At 41.8% G+C, this 22542-nt stretch overlaps 1 protein-coding gene across 1 annotated transcript in view; it reads left to right on the forward strand.

Annotated features, from left to right (window-relative positions):
• The window catches only part of LOC130482101 (transmembrane protein 68-like), a 48270-nt gene that overhangs the window by 17704 nt on the left and 8024 nt on the right, over positions 1-22542 (forward strand). Inside the window, exons 6-10 of the mRNA XM_056854916.1 lie at positions 3669-3729; positions 9659-9704; positions 12030-12333; positions 13122-13286; positions 14803-14996. Of these exons, the coding sequence (XP_056710894.1) occupies positions 3669-3729; positions 9659-9704; positions 12030-12333; positions 13122-13286; positions 14803-14996 (770 nt within the window). The remainder of the gene's footprint in view (positions 1-3668; positions 3730-9658; positions 9705-12029; positions 12334-13121; positions 13287-14802; positions 14997-22542) is intronic.

Raw genomic sequence — 22542 nt, forward strand, 5'->3', positions numbered from 1 at the left:
TGAAGATGTCTAGTGGTCTGATTTAACTGGATGGAAGTTTCAGAACAACTCAAGATCTGTAAGGGAATTAACCATGTGTGTTACTGAAATTGTGTTTAGGCAATGCCTGCCTTTAAATTGCAGCTAGGCAGATTTAGGATTTATTTTTTGTTGTAAGCTTTTAAAAACCTGTATGGGGAAATGCTAAATTATAACTTGATGTTATCAAACCTGCAGAGATTTTGAAGTCTTCATGTTACCTTTATAACGTTGGAATAAAATATCTGACAAAAAGTTTCTGCCTAGAAATAGGAAACTTTCTGGACTCCTATTATAGACACATGTACTCATACTTTATTATTACGGTCATAGACCAGCATAACAGTGATCAAAACAAATATGATACATAAAATCAGAATACAATATACAGTTAAATTACATTAAATAACATTAATCAACCTAAGATCTGAGGTCTATCTACAATCAGGATTAGTATTCATCCTTTGTCTGTTGCTGTCACCATAGCGTGTTTTATCCTTGTTGCCATAAAACAAAATTTTGGAACAAGTTTAGTGATTTTCTGACCTTTATCTGAGTGGAGAGACATAAAATTCCTCTAAGCAACCAGGTAGCTTTTTAAATAGAGTTTGGATCAGATCTCATCAGATGCCACAATAAAACATGCAGTATAAGAAAACGTGACCAATTGTTTCGATCTCATTTGAACTACATGAACATATTCTCTGTTCAGCTGGTATCTTGAAATATCTACCCTCTAGTAAAGCTGAAGGGAAGGCCTTAAAGCGGGCTCTAGAAAATGCCCAGCGATCTTTGGGATAATCAAACAAAGAAGTTGCTGGATAAGATCTCTGAGGATCTCGTAACATTGGATAAATTTTGGAAGTTTGATTAATGTCATTTTGGAATTCTGTATCCCAGATCCGAGCACATGTACAAATATATCAGAAATTCTATATTAGGCTATAAAATCTTGTATGGTTTTGTACCACAGTTTAAAAAAAAATTGGTGTAAATTTTGGTGCAGTGGTGTGTTTCAATATTAGGATTCCTTACTTAAGAGAAATGCCACAGAAGAAAATACTTTAACACAGCTTTCTCTAGTGCCACTTCCCCAATACTCAAATATGTATCAACTTTATACACCCCATAGTCAGGGATTGCCTTTAACAAATCCAAAGAATCTGAATTTACTTCTTGAGAAATTAATGCTTAAATCCTGATACAGCTTTAAAGGCTGTGGCAGACTACAAGGAGACCAACAGAAAAAGCCATGAAGAGTTACCTAACTGAAGTACACTGTCAGCTTTTTCTCACCTGGACTTGACTTTGTATTCCTGTACAGTAGAAAACCTCTCACTCATGCTGGAGAAAGTTAAGACAAACCTAGGGATAGGAAGGTAAATGCCTGTAAGAATGCTTTGAGCTGCTAGGGCCAGTAACAGTTGATTGATTGTACCTTGTGAAAAGTCCTAAGGCGGGGTGTCAAACATAAGGCCAATGGGTCAGATCCGGCCCCTTGAGAGCGCTATCTGGCCCATGAGCCAGCTGAGGCAGTCACCCCCTCCAGTCCCCATCTGGGCTGGTGAGGCATAGCCCAGCTAAGTGATATTTATGACATATCTGGCCCTCTTAACAAATGATTTCGACACCCCTGTCCTATACATCCAGCACATAGTAACTTGTTAAATTACTGCACCATCCACAGAAACTTGTGTGGAGGGGTGAAGTGCACAGACCTCTTCATCTACACAGAAGGAGAGGGAAGATATCTATCAATACGTTTTTATCCCACCCTTCTTTCAAGGAGCTCATACATACTGGTCTCTCCCAACATATTGTCTAACTACAACTCTGTGAGGCTGAGACTGCGTGTGTCTGACCACAGGTCACTCAGTGAACTTCATAGCTGAATTGGGATCTGAACCCAACTTTGCCAGGTACTAGTTCAACTCTCTAAGCCAAACTGGCTGTCATTTTAAACCCCTCTCATAGGTATTTATTTAGCAGAAAGCAGTATATATTTTTCTTAAAGTTCTGGAGAAGGGACAAGAGTTGCTATAAACATTTATAGACACACTGCTGGGATGTTCCAGAAGTAGAATTCTAATTATTTTTCAAACGTTGCTTTGTTATAAAAGTATCTTGGATAGTAGTATAAATGCGGTGCCAAAAGCTCTATAAATTTTACAGCTTAAGTAGTCTTACAGTTACACATGGTGTGTTATCACACTGAATGATGCCTGGAATGTCTTTTAAAAAAATGTGCAGGCAGCAGAGAATGTTAACTGCTACTATAAATAATTCATTAACAGTGGTGACAATAATGTGGCCAATTATTGCCCAGTTTTTGGGCAAAGGGATTGAGAGAGCAGTAGCGAATAGAGGTGTGCAATGGAGGTGTGCATTCGGCTAAAGCTGAACCGAAAAAACCCTCAAAATACCTTTACTAGTAAAAAATTACTTGCAATTAAAGGGAGCCAAAAGAGTAGATCCTAAATAATGCCAATTTTTTTGGGGGGGAGGGGCATTTTTCAGGGCTGCTTTGGCTACACCACCATTTCCCCCTTACCCTCCCTCCCACCTTACTTACCTGGCGGCTGAGTCCTTGCCGCCACTGATTTCCCAGCATACAAATAGTTGCTGCTTGCTGCTTCTGACTTTGGGGGTGGCAGGGGGCGGTGACCTAAATGCTGGACTGGAGCCCAGCATTCAAATCGCTGCCAGCTGCCACTTCTGACTTTGAGGGTGGCAGGGGGCGGTGGAGCCCAGCATTCAAATAACCATCCCTGCTGCACCTACTTTGGTGGCAGCAGGGGATGGTGATCTAAATGCTGGGCCACCTCCATATTCCACATGGACTTCAGAAGTGGCAGGTGGCATAGAACTGAACACCAGGCTCTGCCGACCTAAATCTTGTTGGGGAAAAAAAACTGGAAAAAGCCGAATCTCCATATCAGTATGGTTTTTTTTTTTTTTTTTTACCTTTTCAAAAATGTTCGGGTCTATTAAGCCCAAACTCGAAAAATCCCATGCCCTCTCCGAACTCCATGTGGGCCTTAGAGGTGGCAGGGAGCACAGAGCTGAACGCTGGGCCCAGCCAAGCCCAGCAGTCAGCTGTGCACCACCTGCCACCTCCAAGACCCACATGGAGTTTTGTAGGCGGTGGTGCACAGCTGACTGCTGGATTTAGCTGACCTGAGCCCAGCATTCATTGTTGTCCTTCTTGCTGCCTCCAAAACCCACATAGAGACGGTGGAGTTCTGCACCAGCTTGGCTGGCCTGCAGGTAAGTGAGGAGGAGAAGGAGGGGGAGAGGAAATCCCCCCCAGCGGAAGTGGCCTGAAAAATGCCCCCCCCCCAATCAGAATGATTCAGGATCCACTTTTCAGCTCCCTTTAAATCACCACCATATTTTTTTAAAAGAAAAAAACCTGAAAAATTCCAAAAAGGAATTTGGATATTTTACGAGGAGTTTTCAGTTTGGCTTTGTTGAACGCACACCCGTAGTAGCGGACCAACTATCGGTCTTCTCGGATAGCTCATGTGCTCTGGATCCTTTCAAGTCTGGCTTCAGACTGGGCTACAGAACAGAGATGGCCTTGCTGGCTTCAGTTGACAGCTTCCGTCTGCATGTAGAGAAAAACCATGCCTCTTTATTGCTTCTACTAGATTTACCTGTAGGCTTTGATACAGTGGACCATGACATCTTGTTAAGGCACACGGGGCAGAAGTAGGTATCAGGGGATGTGCATTAGACTGGTTTGAATCATTCCTCATCGAGACTCAAAGTGTTGCCACCGGACACCAGTTATAAACACTGTGGGATATAGGGTTACGCAGGACAGGGCTCACTCTTATCCCCCATGCTTTTCAATCTCTACATAAAGTCCTTAGGCAAATTATTTATAGTTTTGGTATTGGCTATCATCAATATACTGATGATAACCAGCTCTATATATCTTTATCCAAATATCCTGGTGATGCAGTGAAGGTCCTGAATTGCTGCCTGGCTGTTGTGCTTAAAAGTCTAAGAGTAAACAAATGAAAACTAAACCCTGGTAAGACAGAAGTAATGCTGGTTGTGAAGGTAGAGGTCTTGAAAGACACTGTGCTTCCCACTTTCAGTCAAGTTCAGCTGATCCTTGCTGACCCTTGCTGACTCAGTTAGGAGCTTTGGGGTTATACTGATGGAGAAGCAAGTTAATGCAGCTGCAAAAATTCAGTAAATATTATGAGACAAACCAGTTGAGAACACTGGTATCATATCTGGAGGAAGCCTCTGATAAGCCATGGGTAGGTATGGAAGCAACTGGGAAACATCTAGAATTAACTGAAAAAATGTCTTTGGAGGGGGGAAAGTAAGAGTGCATTCCTGAGCACTAAGGGCAAAAGCCCTTAGGCCAGGAAGGCGCCGCGACGGCATCCGGGGCCCCCATGATGATGGCCCGAACGCCAGCGGGAATGCCTGGATGCCGGTTGCAGGTTGCTGCCATGGACAAGGAGATCGACAAGGAATGACACTGACAGGAGAGAAGATGGTGACTTCACTATCCTATCTAATTACCCTTTTGCTGCTCCCTGCAGGGTCTTCTTCTCTTCGTCTTTGTACACCAGACATTTCCTATTCCAACACCCTTTCTCAAGGTCTAGTGTACAAAGACTTTGTAACTTTTCTTGAGAAAGTAGCTTGGTGAATGTGTCTACAATAATTTCTTCTGTATGTCAGTATTGCATCTCAACAAACCCTTCTTCTTGCATGTTTCTTAGTATGTGATGCTTCATATCCATGTGTTTAGTTCTTGAGTTGATCTTGGTGTGTGCAAGGTTTATGCATCCTTGGTTGTCTTCAAAGGGTTCTACTGGTTTGGGTTCATCAATCCCAAAGTTTTGCATTAGTTGCAGTATCCATTAGAGTTGTCTACACACTTCTGATGCGTATATTCAGCTTCAGTTGAGGACACAGCTACAGTTTCTTGCTTCCTGCTGCTCCAGCTGACTTCTCCGCCACCATTGAAGAATACGTGTCCACAGGTTGACTTTCTACCGGTAGTATCTCCTGCCCAGTCTGCATCCAAGTATCCCACTACTCTGGGATTGTTACTCGTTGGTAACTTTAGTTCAAGATGTGTGGTGCCATGGAGGTTCTTGGCAAGTCTTTTGACTGCATCTGTTCCTTTTTGCTCAGTGATTCTGTCTTTCTGCTTAATGTGCCCACAGCTGCTGTGATGTCAGGATGCGTCAATGCGTTTATGTACAACAGTTCTCCAACTGCTTCTCTGTATTGTTTGTTGTCAGGCAGGAGTTCCCTACTTAGTTGCTGGTTCAGGATATTTTGTTTCCATAGGAGTACTTGCTGGTTTAGCTCCTTTCATGTTCACGTACACCAGAAATCCTAGGAATTTCTGCTTCTGGTTGTGAAGATAGCTTCCATCTTCCTCTCATTCTATTTGTATTCCAAGATAGTAGTTGATGTTTCCTAACTGCTTGACTTCTACTTCTTGATGCAGACGTTGAACTATTACTTTACAGTCCTCCTTGTCTTCCTAGCATAAAATCTGGTCATCCACATAAGTGAGAATGTGAGTCCATATTTGTCTCTGTATCTTGAGTACAGGCACTGTTCTGCCTTGCCTTACTCAAATCCTTCCTTGGTTAGCATTTGATGAAGTTTCATATCCCAATATCTCACAGACTGTTTCAGCCCATAGATGCTCTTACAATTTACACATGAATCGCTTGTCTTTGGATTGTTCAAATCCTGGTGGCTGTTCCATTTAAACATCTTCCTTTTTTTCACTGTGTAGAAAGGCAGCCTTTGTCCAGAGGCTCCACATTCAACTACCTTGCTGCTGCTTTGCTCAAGAGCATTTTTATTGACATGTGTCTCACCCCTGAAGGTTTTATTGTAGTTTTCTCCGTTCTTCTGAGTATCCTTTAGCAACTAATCTGGCTTTGTATCTTTGTACTTCCCATTCAAATCATATCAAATTTATTAGTACAGTCAATCATACCAGTAAAAGCTATACAACAATGAACCAGACATAGCCAGTATAAAAACAGCATTAAAAAAAGAAACATATTATATATATAACTTTTAAGAACACTTTACATAAAAACTGGATGCTGAACATCTGGCAAGTGAGAATGCTCTTCTATGTCTATTTGCTTCAAGGGAAAGCAAATAAGTGGCTGGCGCCAACAGGTATCTAGTTAGGGCTGGGGCAATAAAGGATGGTGTTCTGGTCAAATCCAATTGTACTTCCCATTCTGCATCATGCTTCATTTTGAAAATCCATTTGCATCTTACTGCCTTCTTCCCAGGTGATAGTTCTGCAAATGTCCATGTTTGGTTTTTTATCAGAGATTCTGTCTTTTCTTCTGCAGCTTTTCTCCATTTTTCTGCTTCTTTTGCAGGCATTCATGCTATGTCTTCTCATGTGGAAGGCTCAGGTATAACGTCTGCCTTTGCTAGATAAGAAAGTCTCCTTGGTAGTGCTCCTTTGTTTGATCTGGCTGACCATCTGACACATGGTTCTACATCCCCTTCTGGTTGTTTAAGTTTTGCAGGTGTATCATGTGTGTTGTCTATTGCTCTTAGATGCACTATTTGCTGTACTCCATTTTTCTCTGTTGGTGTAGATTCACTGATATCTACTTTCTTCATGTTGCTTGATTTCTCTCTTTCATCAGTGTAGACCACATTGCAGATCTTGACTGTCTGATTTTGGGTTGAGGATTCTGTATCCTTTGCAATTCAGTGCATAGCTAACAAAAATGGCTTCTAAGGTCCATTTTGGTCAGCTTCTCTTTAGAAATGAAGTGTAGGCTTTTGATCCAAACACTCTTAGATGATTCAAGCTGGGTTTGTGCCCATACCACAGTTCAAATGGTGAACTACTTGCACCTTTAATCTGTTCTGTAGGTAGGTAGAAGTGTTGATTGCTTCTCCTCAGTACTTGTCAGGTAGTTCTGCCTCAAGGAGCATACATCTAGACATTTCAGTGAGAGAGTGGTTTCTCCTTTCTGCTATACCATTTTGCTCTGGAGTATATGGGACTGTAAGCTGATGCTCTGTTCCTTGTTCAGTCAAATAATTCCTCATCTCATGTTCCATGTACTTCCCTCCATTATTAGTGCAGATTGCTAATGGCTTTCTTTGGAATCTGTTACTGACCATTGCCACATAAGCTTTAAAAATTTTTAGCACTTTACTTTTTCTCTTTAATAAGGTAGGATACAGTGTATCCTAAGAAATCATCAATAAAGGTTAGCACATATTTATTTCCACTAGGGTTTGAGTTTTCATTGGTCCACTAATATCACTGTGTATCAGTTCTGGGTGGCGTTGTGTTTGACTTGTGGCATGCGGCTTGTTAAAGCTAGGTCTGGTTCCCTTCTCTTTTAAGGCAGCACACACACTTCTCTTCATCAGCACATTTGCGTGCTTTTAGTTAAATTGTGGTTTTCAAATTGAGTATATGCATAATTGTTCCAACCTCTGGTGCCACACCCTAGAGCAGGTTTTGTGATTTTGCAAAATTTGCTTTCTGTATATAAACTTCAAGAGTACAAATCCTGGTTCACAATCCCAGTTGCAATTCACTCACCTCTCTACCTGATAAAAATAGTTGTTTCCAAAAGATACTATCATTCCTTTTTTTCAGAGGTAAAGTTATTCGCTAGCTTCAGCACATACAAGCAATTAGTAACAAGCATCCCTCAGTTTCACTGCTGGGAAGCTTGCATTTTATTGTCCCAGTGCCCACACCTTCCGCCCAACACAGTGTTTCCATCTGCAACTTTTAATTTTTCTTTCATTCATCTAGCATTTTTTTAAAAATCCCAATCATCACACATATGTGAACTAGTGCTGGAATCAATAAACCATATATCCATTTTTGTGCCACCTGGTGATAATATAAAACATTTCTTTATCTGTTGCTCCTTAACTTCAATTGGAGATTTTTTTGCTGCTCCCCCTTCCTTCTTTAGGAAAGGCTTTCCTCTGGTTAGTGCCTGATGGGCAGTTTCTCCTGATGTGGCCTCGTTTCCCACAACAGTAGGCACTTTATCTCCCCTTTGTTGTTTATATTGAGAGTATTTGCCCATCTTCAAATCCTTTAAATTCCTGCTTAATTAATTGATAATAGTTTGCAGTGACAAAGTGTATTTGGCCTCAACAGCATGGACAATATTTTCATATGATTCTTTCAGGCTGATTCAAATTAATACAAGCATATCCTCACCTGGAATTTCCTTTCCTGCAGCTGTAAACTGTTCAGCTAAATCAAGTTTTTTGTCAAGATTTTCTTGGAGATTTGCACTTTCCTGCATTCTTATGCTAAAAAACAATTTTTGAAGGTACACCTGGCTCCTTAATGAGGATATTGCACATCCTCTGTAATTCTGCCTATACAGACTTGGTAGTTGTCTTATCTAGCTTAATAGCTGTCTATCTATTAAACCAGAGGTTATCACACCTCTTGCCTGGTTGTCTTGTAAATCCCATGTAGCCTGTTGCTCAGCACCTTCAGTTGGATGCTCAGTCTTCTGTCTCTCCAAATTTGTTAGTTGCTCTCTGTGAGCCTATTGATCCAGTGACCATGTTGTGCACCGCAGGAGGCCACCATCTTTGTTCCTTTGTTCTTGCTTGCACCTCTGGCGATCTTTCTACCTTTAATCAGAGATGTGCTTCACTGTGTCCCAAAACCCGTTGGCAGAGTAATTAACACAGCAAAAGTGCACAACCTGATTACAGTGTAGATAAACGTTTATTCAGAAACTAACATACTTGATATTGAAGAGGAGTCAGAGATGGTATCCTAACTATATTGCTAGCTGAGAGAGAGAGATCAAGTGTGGAACTTCCAAGAAGAAACAGGATATTGCCCTAAAAGTAGCACTCTGGAGACAGACAAGGAATGACACACTCAGTGTGACATTGTCCAGGGCCGAATTGGCCACATGAACAGTATCATTAAAATAAGTAAGTAAGGAATGACACTTAACAGGAGAGAAAGTGCTGACTCCACTATCCTAACTGCCTTCTTGCTGCCCCCTGCAGGGTCTTCTCTTCTTCTTTCTACACCAGACATTGCCTGTTCCAACACTGATGAGGTCAGGAAGGCTCCCACTCCCCTGACTTTCTGTGAACTATACCAAACAGAATTATTCATGAAGGCTTTTTTTACACAGGTAATAGGGTTGTACTGTAACAAAATAGTTCAGAAACCTACTTGTGTAAAGGGTTAGGGACTGTGGTCTGTACTACTGTGTATAGTTCATACTGTTGTTCTATAAGTAGGGTCCTACTTTATTTAATGTGTCATGTGAATACTTACATATTGCTTCAGCTCTTTTTCTGATTTCTGTTTGGTTCCAGATTTCTACAATCCTAATCATATTGCATTGTTTATTGGATGTTCAATCCTGTTGATTGTATTAACTTAATCTGTATAATCCATTTTGAGAGTCCCTGTGAGAAAAGTGGATTATAAATAACAATAAACCCTAAACTCATTAAAAATATACTGGGGGTAATATGGTGTACACTAGGTTCCAATAAAGCCAAGAGCGACGTGTATTCAGCATTTCAATACACATCACTTCTATAAATGTAGGCCTATACATGGACTTCTGCAACTTCCCCTACAACACAGGAAAGACGAGTTGTACAGAGAAATAGTGGAAGAAATGTCTAGACAGGTATGAATTCATATAATTTTAAATTTTATTTCCATTAGTTTTATCAGTTATGTCAGTTATATTCCTCATTATTGTTTGTAGAAAATGGTGCTGCTTTCCCCCTTAGATAATAATTGTCATTTTTAATGTTTAACTTTTTTTTTACTTCTTACATTATGTCTTATTTTGCGACAATAGTCATCTCCTATATGTTGCTTTTCTATTCTTCTACGGAGATCTCTCTCTTAACAGACAAGCTCTTTACTGCTGTTACCATATATCATTTAAGGCTTTCATTATCTTCTGTGTATGAGTTTATACTAATAAAAATGTCAAAGGTTCCAGATTTACAAGTACTGCAGTACTTTATACATTTCTCTGTTATAGTCAGACCAATGTGTCCACCACAGTGGATAGATGCTTCTACTTCTTCCTCAATTTTCCAGCAAGAGGGGATCATAAGTGGCCCATATCCTAATTAATTTGGAGGATGACTAATAGAGATAATCTCTATTACCCAGCTTACCTGCTGCCTCCCTCCCTGGGAGGAGGCCCCAGGGCTGGACTGGTTCTTCAGGCTTCCTGGGCAGCTGCTGCCGTGAGTTGCCTTGTTTCTCCCCCTCCAGTGGCCCTTCTCGCTTATCCCAGAGCCTTGCCACTGATCAGCTGTTTTTCCTGATCAGCAGTTTGGCAGTGAGGCAGGAGGACAGGGCGCCGGCCAGCCCGACACAAATGAGCGTCATGGCTTGCCAGCCTGTTTGGCCACTGGTGCTCCCCACGTTGGGGTGGTTGTTTGGGGCTGCTTCTTTCTCTGGGACCACAGTTCTCTCCCCCCCCAGGACATGACATCGTCGCATAGATTACATTGATCAGCGCCCAACCCTACTTCCTTAAACCTCCTGCCAGTTGCGAGGAGGGAACTGGCAACCCTAATAAAGATAAAAAGATCCTCAAATAAGACTTGTGAGGAGGAAGAAAATCAGGAATAGGCCATAACATCTGGGTAAAAGAGTAGATGTGTGTGTAACTTTAGTTATTAGTTACAATGACAAAAATTGGAAGTTTCGTAATTATGAATAATATGAAGATAATACAAATTCCCCCTGACCTGGATAGCCCAGGCTAGCCCGATCTCTCAAAAACTTAGCAGGGTTGACCTAGGGAAGTATTTAGATGGGAGACCTCCAAGGAATACCAGGGTCGTGATGCAGAGGCAGGCGATGGCAAACCATCTCTGAATGCCTCTTGCCTTGAAAACCCCACCAGGGATCACCATAAATCAGATATGACTTGATGGCAAAACAAACAAACAAAAAACCCCAGCCTATAACAAATCTCTGATTTTTCTTCTTTTTCTTGTTTCTTTCATTATTGCAGTCTTGCCTCTCTTTAACTACTAGTTTCACTTTTACAAGACAGCCAGCCTTTATCTGATAAGGGCATAGAGCAAGCTAAGGAGGCTCTGGGCTTTCTTCATTGACTGCAAGCTGTAGCCACTAGAATTACATACATGTGTGAGGTATTCCAATTCTGAAGGATATGGGGTAGAACGTTGCCATTTGCTTTCCTCCCAATGGCTGCCCTGCTTTGCCAAATTTTCCCTTGCAGTTTGCATTTCCTGCTTGCCTGCTGTTCTCCAAGCAAATCTTCCTCAAAGTCCATCTGCTGCTGCCTGCCTACCCAGATGCCTTTCCCGCCTTTTGCCACCAAATGCCCAGTCTGCTTCTTCCTCATGCTAACAGCTGCAGCTCTAAAAACTCACTGCACACCGCTGGCTGTTACTGTGTTTGAAATCTTACCTATCAGTTCTCCCGCAGATGTTAATGTTAAACATGTGCACCTTTCATTGCCTCAATAACTGTTTATGTATTATATCTATCTGAAATTTTGGAATGTGGATGTCCTAGGGGAATACTGCAATTCCCCTGAGTTTTGCCTAATGTGGATCGACCACCATGATGGTACAGACCCAAGAAGAGGGAGGGCCTTCCACTGAAACCAACGGGAAATAATTACAAAATAGAATGATGAAAGCAAAATAATTAACAAAATAAAACAATAAAGAAATAAAACCATATGAAACAACCTAATAATTAAACATTCCCTTTTGGATTTAGCAACAAAAGCCAAAGAAAGGAAACAAACTTCCATGGACAAGTCTAGTTGGTGCTCTTCATGCATTCATAAGGTGATGGTGACACCGAGACTTTTAAAAGGCTTTAGGAAGAGATGGGGTTTGGGGATTTGTAACTGACCAGTCTGTTTTAAAATTAATAACACTATTAAAGTCACCACCCATAATAATATGAATAAATTTTAAATGTATTTTTCCTCTCTTTTGAACAGGAAATGATAAGTAGAAATGAAACTTTTACTTCAGTGCCAGATTTCACATCCTATCTATTAGGAGAATGGACAAGTATTGATGGTTTCCTGATTCTTCATATGGTTGTAAACTTGACAATGATCTTAGCAGTCATTTCAATTACTGTCCCCTTTATTCTAACTGGTGTTTGTTATACTAGTGCATTTTTCGTACTAATATATCAGAAAGTTAACAAACTAAGCAATGATTATTCTAGTACATCGTGGGACAATGCCAGACTAATTATTGCTCACGGGCTCACCGGACTTGGAAAAATACTGCATGGTAAAGTTCAAAATCTTTAAATTCTGGGTTTTTTTAAAAAAAAGAGCAAATAGAAATTTCCAGAAAATATTTTCTAGGCATACAATTTTCTATACCATCTTTGCTTTCCAGTATAGAGTAGCAGGAGGATGCTTGAGAGAAGGCCAAAATATTGCCATGGGCTCAACTTTCCTTGAAGGATTCCCTTCAGTGGCGACTGTGTATTAAGTTGCAGGGTGGAGTAGGATCACATCTTCTTCTACTTCCAGCTGTTCCCAAGCATGCTAATCTGGTGTGTGTGTGGGGGGGTGTTAACCCCTTGGGGAAATTAGCTACCATTCACTTCTCTACACCAAAAAGAGAAAGTGTGCATTTAGGAACACTTTATTCTGACGGCACTAGGAGCATTGTTGATAGCAGGGTCAAGCCAGTGGCAACCCAGTGCCTGCAGGATAGGAATTGTCCCCCACCCCATATCGTTGTCCATTGGAGCAACTATATTTGGCTTAAGTATTTTTATCATTCATTTTTATGAAGATTTTTGAAGACTTTGCATTGGATCCAACCAGCTTTTCTGCCAGTGAAAAGGGAAGGTTGAGTTCCCTTTGAGTACCCAAAAAGGCTATGCTGTGGTTCACTAGATTTGCACGGACAAAGCATATGGACAGCAGGCTATAGTAGAGAGGGATATTAGGAAAAGTGGCTGGATCCAACCCATACCATATAAAAATAATTCCTACTTGTTAAATATCAATGAGGATTAGTGTCAGATTTACTGGTTACAATATTCTACATTATTCTTTCAACAGGATATGAGATTCACGGTACAGAAAAAATACCACAAGGGCCAGGTCTCATTGTTTACTACCATGGAGCTATCCCTATTGATTACTCATTTTTTTTTGCTGATCGACTTATTAAGAAGGGGCAACGCTGTTATTCAGTAGTCGATCACTTTCTCTTTAGATCACCAGGTAAGCTTTTACTGCTAAAGGATCACAGATTAAACAAAATATGTGCTTTTTTCTTAGAGATTATCATTTTTTCCAGTTTCAGTTGTTAAAATTACCAACAAGAAGGGAAATCTATCCAAAGGAGAAACCAACTAAAAAGTTTAACACACATCCAAATTTAGGCAATATTGAATTCTACGGAAAATATATTACACATCTGTAGGCCAAGAACTACCTTGCTCATTGTACACTTAGGCAGATAATGTGTAAAAGTATAGTTGTGAATGGAGGTTATGAAAGATTATTCTTGTTATATGAACACTTGAAGCTGCCTTATACTGAATCAGGCCATTGGTCCATCAAGGTTAGTATTGTCTTCTCAGACTGACAGAGCTCTTTCCATTTAGAAACCTGTTACAAAAGTATGTAGGATTATTTCAAACAGAAACTTCTGCAGAATTTAATATATTCTTCAGACATCAAGGGAATACGTAACTCACCTTCTCCTGAATTAATTTAAAAGATCATAAAATTTCATGAGTCAGCTGCAATAATGCTTTTGGACAAATTTTCTGATTCCTTATAGCCAAGTACAAGAATCATTATATCCAGTACCACACACATCATCCTCTAGCCTCTATTCAACACATGACCCAGGCAAAATCAGTCTTGGGGCCCTCCTTCTATACCTTCCTCCCAGAGCATTGTTTATGGAATATTGACATACTAAATCAATTGTATAGTTTAGTTTGTAGTATGTAATAATTATACAATCACATGATACTCGAGGGAGGTGGAAATCACCCTATTCCCTCCTTACTGTTCCATGGGGGGATGTTCTGGTTACCTTGCACGGGGGAAATACTTATCTCTGCATTCTGAAGACCAGTTGTAATTCCAGGGAACTCCAGGCCCCACCTGGAGGTTGACAACGCTAACAGCAAGGCAAGAAGTTGGTGGAAGGCAAAGTTTAGCTTCCCTTGGCAATAGGGTTGCCAAGTCCCTCTTCACCACTGGCGAGAGGTTTTTGGGGCAGAGCCTGAGGAGTTTGGGGAGGGACTTCAATGCCATAGAGTCCAATTGCCAAAGCAGCCATTTTCTCCAGGTGAACTGATCTCTATCAGCTAGTACCTGGAGATTGGCAAGTATGTTTCATTTTTGTTTTAAAAATGTACCTTTACATCTAAAATACTTGGTTAAAAAAGAAAAATACCAGGAATGCCTTTCCCATTGCAAGCAATGGAATTTAATACACAATATAATAAATGATACTGAATAGCCTTAACAACAGGAAGAAACAAACAAAGTAAAATGAACAATGTGCCCTGAATTTTTTAAACACTGCTAAATTATCAATATAGTTCTAAACAGAGTTATGCCCTTCTAATTCCACTTGAGTTGGAGGGGTGTAACTCTGTTTAGGATTGCATTATATAAGAACCTCTGGCCTAAGTAACGTTTTCTTATCATCTGTGTAGTGTGTGTGTGTGTGTATGTTTTGTATTGTAAAAATTCATGTTTTTTTTATTTCTTTCAGGTTTAAAAACATTATTAAGGATAATGAATTTCACAACAGGTCCAAGAGAAGAATGTCTGAACATTCTTAAGAATGGCAATTTATTAGGTATTTCACCAGGAGGAGTTCGAGAAGCTTTGTTTAGTAACAGACGCTACAAACTTCTATGGGGCAAACGTACAGGCTTTGCTCAGCTAGCTATTGATGCTAAAGTGGTGAGTATTTCCATAAAGTATTTCCATAAAGGCTCATTCTTAGAGTACACATATTTTACTTAAATTTTTTATTTCACATCTACTGGAAGAGGGAAAATTAAACTGGGCTTAAGACAAGGGCCACAACCCAAAGACCGTCTTCCATTTGAGGTAACCCATCCTTATTGTCAAGCTCCTGGTTTCCTTAAAAAGGAAACAATGCTTGAGAAAAAATTAAGCCTTATCTAGAAATTAGCAGCACAGTCTTAAAAATACTTTCATGAGAGTAAACCCATTGAATAGACCTAAGTAGGCCTGTTTAGGATTGCAGTAAGTTTCACAATAATCTTCCATGCATAGTTTAACAATCCTGTTCCCTATCCCCAATGAAATTTGAACCCATGATCATATGCTTAATATGAGCAGTACATATTCAGAGACCACACTTTCTTCTCATTTTCCAAAGATCAGAAGTTTGTGGCTGCATTTAAAGCAGGGGTGTCCAATCTTTTGGCTTCCTTGGGCCATATTTGAAGAAGAAGAACTGTCTTGGGCCACACATAAAATACACTAACACTAACGATAGCTGATTCATAATGTTTTAAGTAAGTTTACAATTTTGTGTTGGGCTGCATTCATAGCCGTCCTGGGCTTCATGCGGCCTAGGGGCCGCAGTTTGGACAAGCCTAATTTAAAGCATCCATTTACCAGTGACTATAACCATAATGAAGTTATAAAATTCAAAATTTTCCAGTCATTTCTTCTATTTTTATGAATAAGATCATAGCACACCCTACATATATACCCTGCAACATTAGTAACCCTAGCTCTGAAAAGGATCTTATCAAACGAACTGCACAGAGCACTGATTTCAGTTTGCAAACATCAGCCACTTAATTCCATGTCAAATTTATACTAAAATTCCAAGTTTAGGTAGAAATTGGAGCACATAACCACAAACCAGACACTAAGGAACTAAGAGTACTTGTCAGAAGATTCGCTTGAGTAAAGCTTAAAGAATAAGAGGGTACATGAGGACAAGAGCTAGAAGAATCAAGAGAATATAAGAGATGGTGTGATAAACTCTTGGGAGAATACTGATGAAATGGAGAATGACGTGTTCTCTTGGGCTCTTGAGGAGGGTGTGACAAAAACATACTTTGGTAAGCAAGGAGTGGCCAGAATTACATTCACATGCTCAGGGATATGGTGAAACTAATAGGCATATCTGTGGATGATGTTTTGTGAAGGCCTATGGCCACATACAAATAAATTTCTCACACACTAATAGACATATCGCCCTTTGTTTCACCTCCAAAAATCAGCATAATGGAGCTTTGCTCAGAGGAACAGTGACTAGTCCAGCATCGTTCATGATTACAAAGCCAGGTGCAATGTAGTAGATAATCATAAAAAAGAAAGGAAAACAAGATATGAGCACTGCAGCAGAACTGAGGGTTGAAGTAAGGGTGAAAATAAATTGGGAGACTGATAAGAATAAATACCAGCCTCATTAAAAGAAATAAAACTAGAGTTTTAGCAGAATTAAAAGAAAATTTGGAGGAGCGTTGCAATACTGATCTAGCCTGTGGAAGGGTATGAACAAGCAAATGGTGTATTGTTTGATTCTAATGCAATAAAAAAGCATACCAAGTCTGTGAAGAATAGAAGGAGCATGAAGATCATTATCACAATATCTGATAGCCAAGCTCTGGCCCCTATGGAAAATGGGGATCCCTTAGGTTTACAGAAAAATATAAAATAAGTATTTATAAAAATAAACATAGCTGTAATGTCTATGCATGCAAAGATAGAAAAACAAATCCCTGACTAGAGTTTGGCCAGAGTTATGGGCTGCCATAGCAACTGCATAAGAACTTAAGAAGAGCCCTGCTGGATCAGTCCAGTGATTCATCTACTCCAGCAACTTATTTCACATTACAGTCAACCCGTTTCCCTGATGGACCAACAAACAGGGAACAGAGGCCCTGATGCTGCCTTCTAACACTGGTCTTCAGAGCTTTGCTGCCTCTAAATATAGAGTTTCCCTTTACTCATCATGGTTAGTAGACATTCATGTACTTATCCTCCATGAATCTCCCCTTTTAAAACCACCCTTATTTGTGATTATCACTACATCCACTGGCAAGGAATTTTACAATTTAATTACTCATTGAATAAAATGGTATTTCCTTTGTCTGTCCTGAATCTCATGCCCATCAACTTCATTGGGTGCCTCTAAGTGCTATTATCATCACTGTAAGAAAAGGAGTAAGTTCCCTCCATTTGCTTTCCTACCCCATGCATAATTTTATAAACTACTGTCATGTCCCCCTCAGGTGTTTTTCCCCACAACGGAAAAGTCTCAGGGGTATTCTTCATGGAGATTTGCTGCTGTTTCGACGCTGATTTGTGTCAGAGTCATATTTTGGTTATTCACTGCAGATCCGTGTTTTCCCCCACTGAGCAAAATAAGCCGGGTTAAAAGAGAGGCAATCCAAACCACTTCTGAGACGATCTTTCCTGTGAACGCGTGTTTTGTTGTGTGGATGCCCATGAAAAAATGTTTGCTTTGCTCCCCGGGACGTCTCCTTTCTCCTCCTCCAAGAACGGTGATTGGCTGGGGGAGTTTCTTGCTCGGACAAGACTACCACCCCTTTTGCTGCCTGCCTGCCTAGAGTCCTGGCACTTCTCTCCCTCTGTCCTGGAGGCTGGCGGGCGGGCAGGCGGCACGCCTTCCCCGCCCCTCGCCCGGGATGGGCCTTGGAGCTGGGCCCACACCTCCAAGCCCAGGGGGACGTCAGATGGACGGCTCCAGGGGGAGACCGGCGGGGCCACGCCATGTGCTCCTCGCGTGCTGGGGTGGTGGTGGCAGCTCAGTCTAGGGAGCTGGACCCGTGGGGGGGGATGTTCAAGGGAAGGGGCTGTTGGCCCCTCTGCCCCAGAGGGGAGGGGGGATTTTTGAGAAATCGGATGGGAAAAATGTGCATCCTGAGAGCGGAAAACCCAAGGCGAAACTCCCTCCCATCACTCTTCTGAAGAGGGGCGGCCAGCCTCCTCTTATCTCCCTCCTCTCTCTCGATGCACTGTGGCCGAATCATGGCTGGTACGCAATCCAGGGGCCTTATTTCCTCTCCCCCCCCCGCCATGCACACTGGCTGGATCGGGGCTGGTGCGCAAGCTAGGAGCCCTCCTGTCTCTCATGATGCAATGTGGCTGGATCATGGCCGATGCGCAATCCAGGGGCCTTCTTTCCTCCCCCCCCATGCACACTGGCTGGATCGGGGCTGGTGCGCAAGCTAGGAGCCCTCCTGTCTCTCACGATGCAATGTGGCCAGATCATGGCCGGCGCGCAAGCCAGGAGCCTTCTTTCCTCCCCCCCCCCGCCATTCCCACTTTCAGCTAAACACTTCTCTGGGCACATGGATTCCCTGCCCCCCCCAATCCTGTCTATCATTAAAGGGCAATGGGTTCCCCACCTATAGAAAATAGAGGGAAGCTTTGAGGAAAGCTTCCTCCCCCCACCAATTTGGAATCTGACTGTTCCAAAAGCAGAACAGAGTGAGGGTGGAAGAAAAATGGAGGAGACCAGAGGGACTGGTGCTTGTTTTTTGCGCTGGGGCTGGTGAACTGCACAAGGTAATCTGCTGGGCGGAGTTGGGGCAGAGCTGGGGGCAGGCATAAACAATGAGCCTGTTGGAAGGGGAAGCCTCCTGCAAAAGGGACAGACCAAACCGTTGTCAAATACAGCATGCTTTGTTCCCATGAAAAACCAAAACTACAAATAATTGACAGGGATAAATCGCGGCCATGAAAAAAACATTTAAATCGTGGTGTTTTTTTTTAGTCCGTGGCAAAACAAAAGCAAAATCTACCGTGAAAAATGCCCCTCAGACTCATTACCCTTTCCTCATAGGAAAGGTGCGCCAATCCTTTAATCATCCTGGTTGCCTTCTTCTGTGCTTTTTTCAGCTCTAAAATACCCTGTTTGATCAGAACTTTAACAGTATTCATAGTCCTATTCAAAGGCCTTACAATATTGGCAGTTTTATTTTCAGTTCCTTTCCTAGAATGGAGTTTGCCATTTTCATGGCTGCCACACACTGAATCGACATTTTTGTTGTTCATTGCAACCCCAAGATCTCTTTCCAAATCAATCTCACCCAGTTCAGACCTCATCAGCGTAGAAAAGTTAGGATTCTTTTTGTTCCAACGTATATCACCTTACACTTGCCTACACTGAACTTCATTTGCCACATTGTTGCCCACTCACCCACAGGAGAAATCCTCCTATGACTCTTTACAATCTGTCTTGTTTTTCACCATCCTGAATAATTTGGTGTCATCACCTGCACCTGCTATGAGTTTCACCCCAAGGATCTCAGAAGTAGCCCTGACAAAGACAAAAAAGATCATGATGGAAAGCCATGTTTGACTGTCTGTAGCAGTAGAAAAGAGCAAGAGTCCAGTAGCACCTTAAAGACTAACAAATTTTCTGGCAGGGTATGAGTTTTTGTGAGTCACGGCTCACTTTTTCAGATATGCTGTTTGACCAGAACTGACACAGTATCCCAAATGAGGTCTCTTCTTATAGACCTCTTCATAGAGACCTCATTGGTAACTGAAGAAGTGACTCACAAAAGCTCATACCTTGCCAGAAAATTTGTTAGTCTTTAAGGTGTTACTGGACTCTTTTCTTCTCTTACTCTTTTCTACTGATAAAGAAGAAGACAAGAAGAGAAATACGGACTGGGTGGGAAGATGTCAACCAGGTCAAAGGAGAAAAGTAAGGAAGAAAGTTTGATTTTTCCTTATACTGCAAGTCTTCATGAGCCCCTTTCTTGTTAGTAAATTATATGTGCAAATATCAAAAGATTTTGCAGGAGGTATGATTAGGGTTGCCAGCTTCAGGTTGGGAAATACCTGGAGATTTTGGGGGTGGAGCCTGAGGAGGGTGGGGTTTGAGGAAGGGAGGGGCTTCAATGGGGTACAGTGCCATAGAGTCCATCTTCCAAGGTGGCCATTTTCTCCAGGGGAACTGATCTCTGTCACCTTGAGATCACATGTAATAGCAGGAGATCTCCAGCCACCCCCTGGAGGCTTGCAACCCTAGGTATGATATTTTCAGGGCAGTCCACATTCAGCTTCAGCTTGTGTTAATATTCAAGATAAGGTTACAGTTAAGCAATTAGTACTATTAGCAAGAACAGAAGAAAATATTGCTGGTACAGGAAAACAAAAAGATCAGCAGCATAAACCTAGTAATGCAAAGTACAGACAATTCAATTGAACACCCCCCCTCGTCCAAGTTTGCTCTCACCATGCAAGTTGTTCTGTTTGCAGTTTGAAACACTAATGTGCCAATTTTCTGTTATTTCACGTTAGCGGACATAAACTTGGCCATTCTCATGAAAAAGTCATATCTGTGATTGCATTATGTTTCACTTATGTACTGTAACATACTGTAGCAGTACCTCTAGTAAGTGCAATGTCTTTCTTCCAGAGCAGGGGAGACACTGGGGATTGCTAGAAAGTTGCACCACATGTTGATGTAGCTTCTGGAAATGCCATCAACACAAGTGTGATGTCCCCCCCCCCACCTTCCCTGCCCTGCCTCCCTAAGCTCCTATTCAGGCCATGCCCTGGCCTGGCAACCCCTACTTGGCAGCTGGGGGAGGTATCATAAGTCACCCGAAACAACAAAATGCAAACTAAACATAGTATGCTTAGATGTTTCTTAATTTATTAATTTAAACTGAGCTGGGCATTAACTCCCAATTATTCATGTGATCAGGGGCAATCTGCTAGGGTGACCACTGACTAATACTCTACCCACAACATGGCCCCACACTGCCCCCAAAACTATTGATGAAATAATGTTTGCACTTTGTAAATCTAAAGCTGCACTTACTTAATGCAAGTAATAATTTTGAACCAGCAAAAGATTTGGAAGGATGACCATAATGTAGAAGCAGAAGTGTCTAATTATGAATCTATTCACAAATGGAGCCATCTGAGAAGAGTTCAGGTTTCAGTTAACAGGAGTGAGGGGGACAGCAAGGTCTGAGATCAGTGTGGTATTAGAGAATATCATTTAGCTATACCAGGGGTCGGCAAACTCATTAGTCAAAAGAGCCAAATATCAACTGTACAACGATTGAGATTTCTTTTGAGAGCCAAATTTCTTAAACTTAAACTATATAGGTAGGTACACTGTTTATTAACTTAATAAACTTTAATTAAAGTTTTAAGTCTTAATTAAACTATAGGTACACTGAATAAAACTTGATAAAACTTGATATCGTACTTAATAGTGATCTTGTTTATTGATAAAAATTAAATTGTAAGTCCCTGGCATTTCCCCCTCCTCGTCTGGAATCCTCGTCTGGAGGCCTGGTCTACCGCCATAAAAGCCTATTGGTAGACCAGGCCTCCGGCTAAGTCCCATTGGGAGTCCAGGTATACCCATTGGGTTTCTTGGCAGTAGACCTGGCCTCCGGAGGCCCATAGAAGCCAATTGGTAGACCAGGCCTCTGAAGGGGGACTTTTCCCCCTTCTCGGAGTGCAGGTCTACCGCCAAGAAAGCCAGTGGGTAGACATGGCCTCCCAATGGGACTCAGCCGGATGTCAGGTCTACAAAGGAAGCCCGCCCCGCCCAACAGCTTATAAGCGGGGGGGGGGGCAGGAACCACCGAGCTGCCCACCCAGCAATTGTGCGGCTAGAGGGGAGGGGAGGCTTTAGCCTCCCAACCACTGAGGGCAAGGGAAAGGGGGACCCGGCCATTCTCCATGGCGGGGGGGAGGGAGAGACAGCGCACCAGCTCGCCCACTCTCTCTCTCTCTCAGGCGCGCCGGCTCCACAGCCCGGCTGCCGGCGCGAGTGGGCGCAAGAGCAGGGGCTCCGAACCAAGTTCGGAGAGCCGCACTCAACAGGCCAAAGAGCCGCATGCGGCTCTGGAGCCGCAGTTTTGAGACCCCTGAGCTATACCATGTTCAATCTTTAACACTTGTTTTCAGTAGCCAGCAAAGCAAAGTTTTCTTGTTTCCTACTCTACAGAAGCAAACTGTCTCATATGTTTGGCTAGAGGGTTTTACTGAGGAGAAACAGAAAACAACATATGAATAGGTTCTTGGTCTATACCCTCTAATAAGTATCACTGATGTTGATACTTGTAAGAATCTGTTACTCCTGTGGCAGCATTATATAAGCTTTCCTTCCAATTTGATAGAATTAAGCTTCTGGTGACCTAGCAACCATATTTATGAACCTCTGACAGCCTCTGCAGTGGCTATGGTGCCAAACTGAAATTCCATCTTCCAAGTCCCCACTCAATTAAGAAGTTCAACCTAGATCAGTCATTCACTCTCAGCCTATCTCATAGGACTGTTGTGAGGATATACAGGAGGGCAGGCATGACATATATTGTCCCCATCATAACAATGAAAATATAACAACAAATTGTCTTGCAGGAAGAAAAGTGATGCATTTTGCTCTGGCTAGTTCACTGAAACCAAATTACAAAAGTATAGTATAGAAATTGCAAAGAAATCAATCTCACTTTGAATA

This window comes from Euleptes europaea, chromosome 8 (genome assembly GCF_029931775.1).
Source record: "Euleptes europaea isolate rEulEur1 chromosome 8, rEulEur1.hap1, whole genome shotgun sequence".
Lineage (NCBI taxonomy): Eukaryota > Metazoa > Chordata > Lepidosauria > Squamata > Sphaerodactylidae > Euleptes > Euleptes europaea.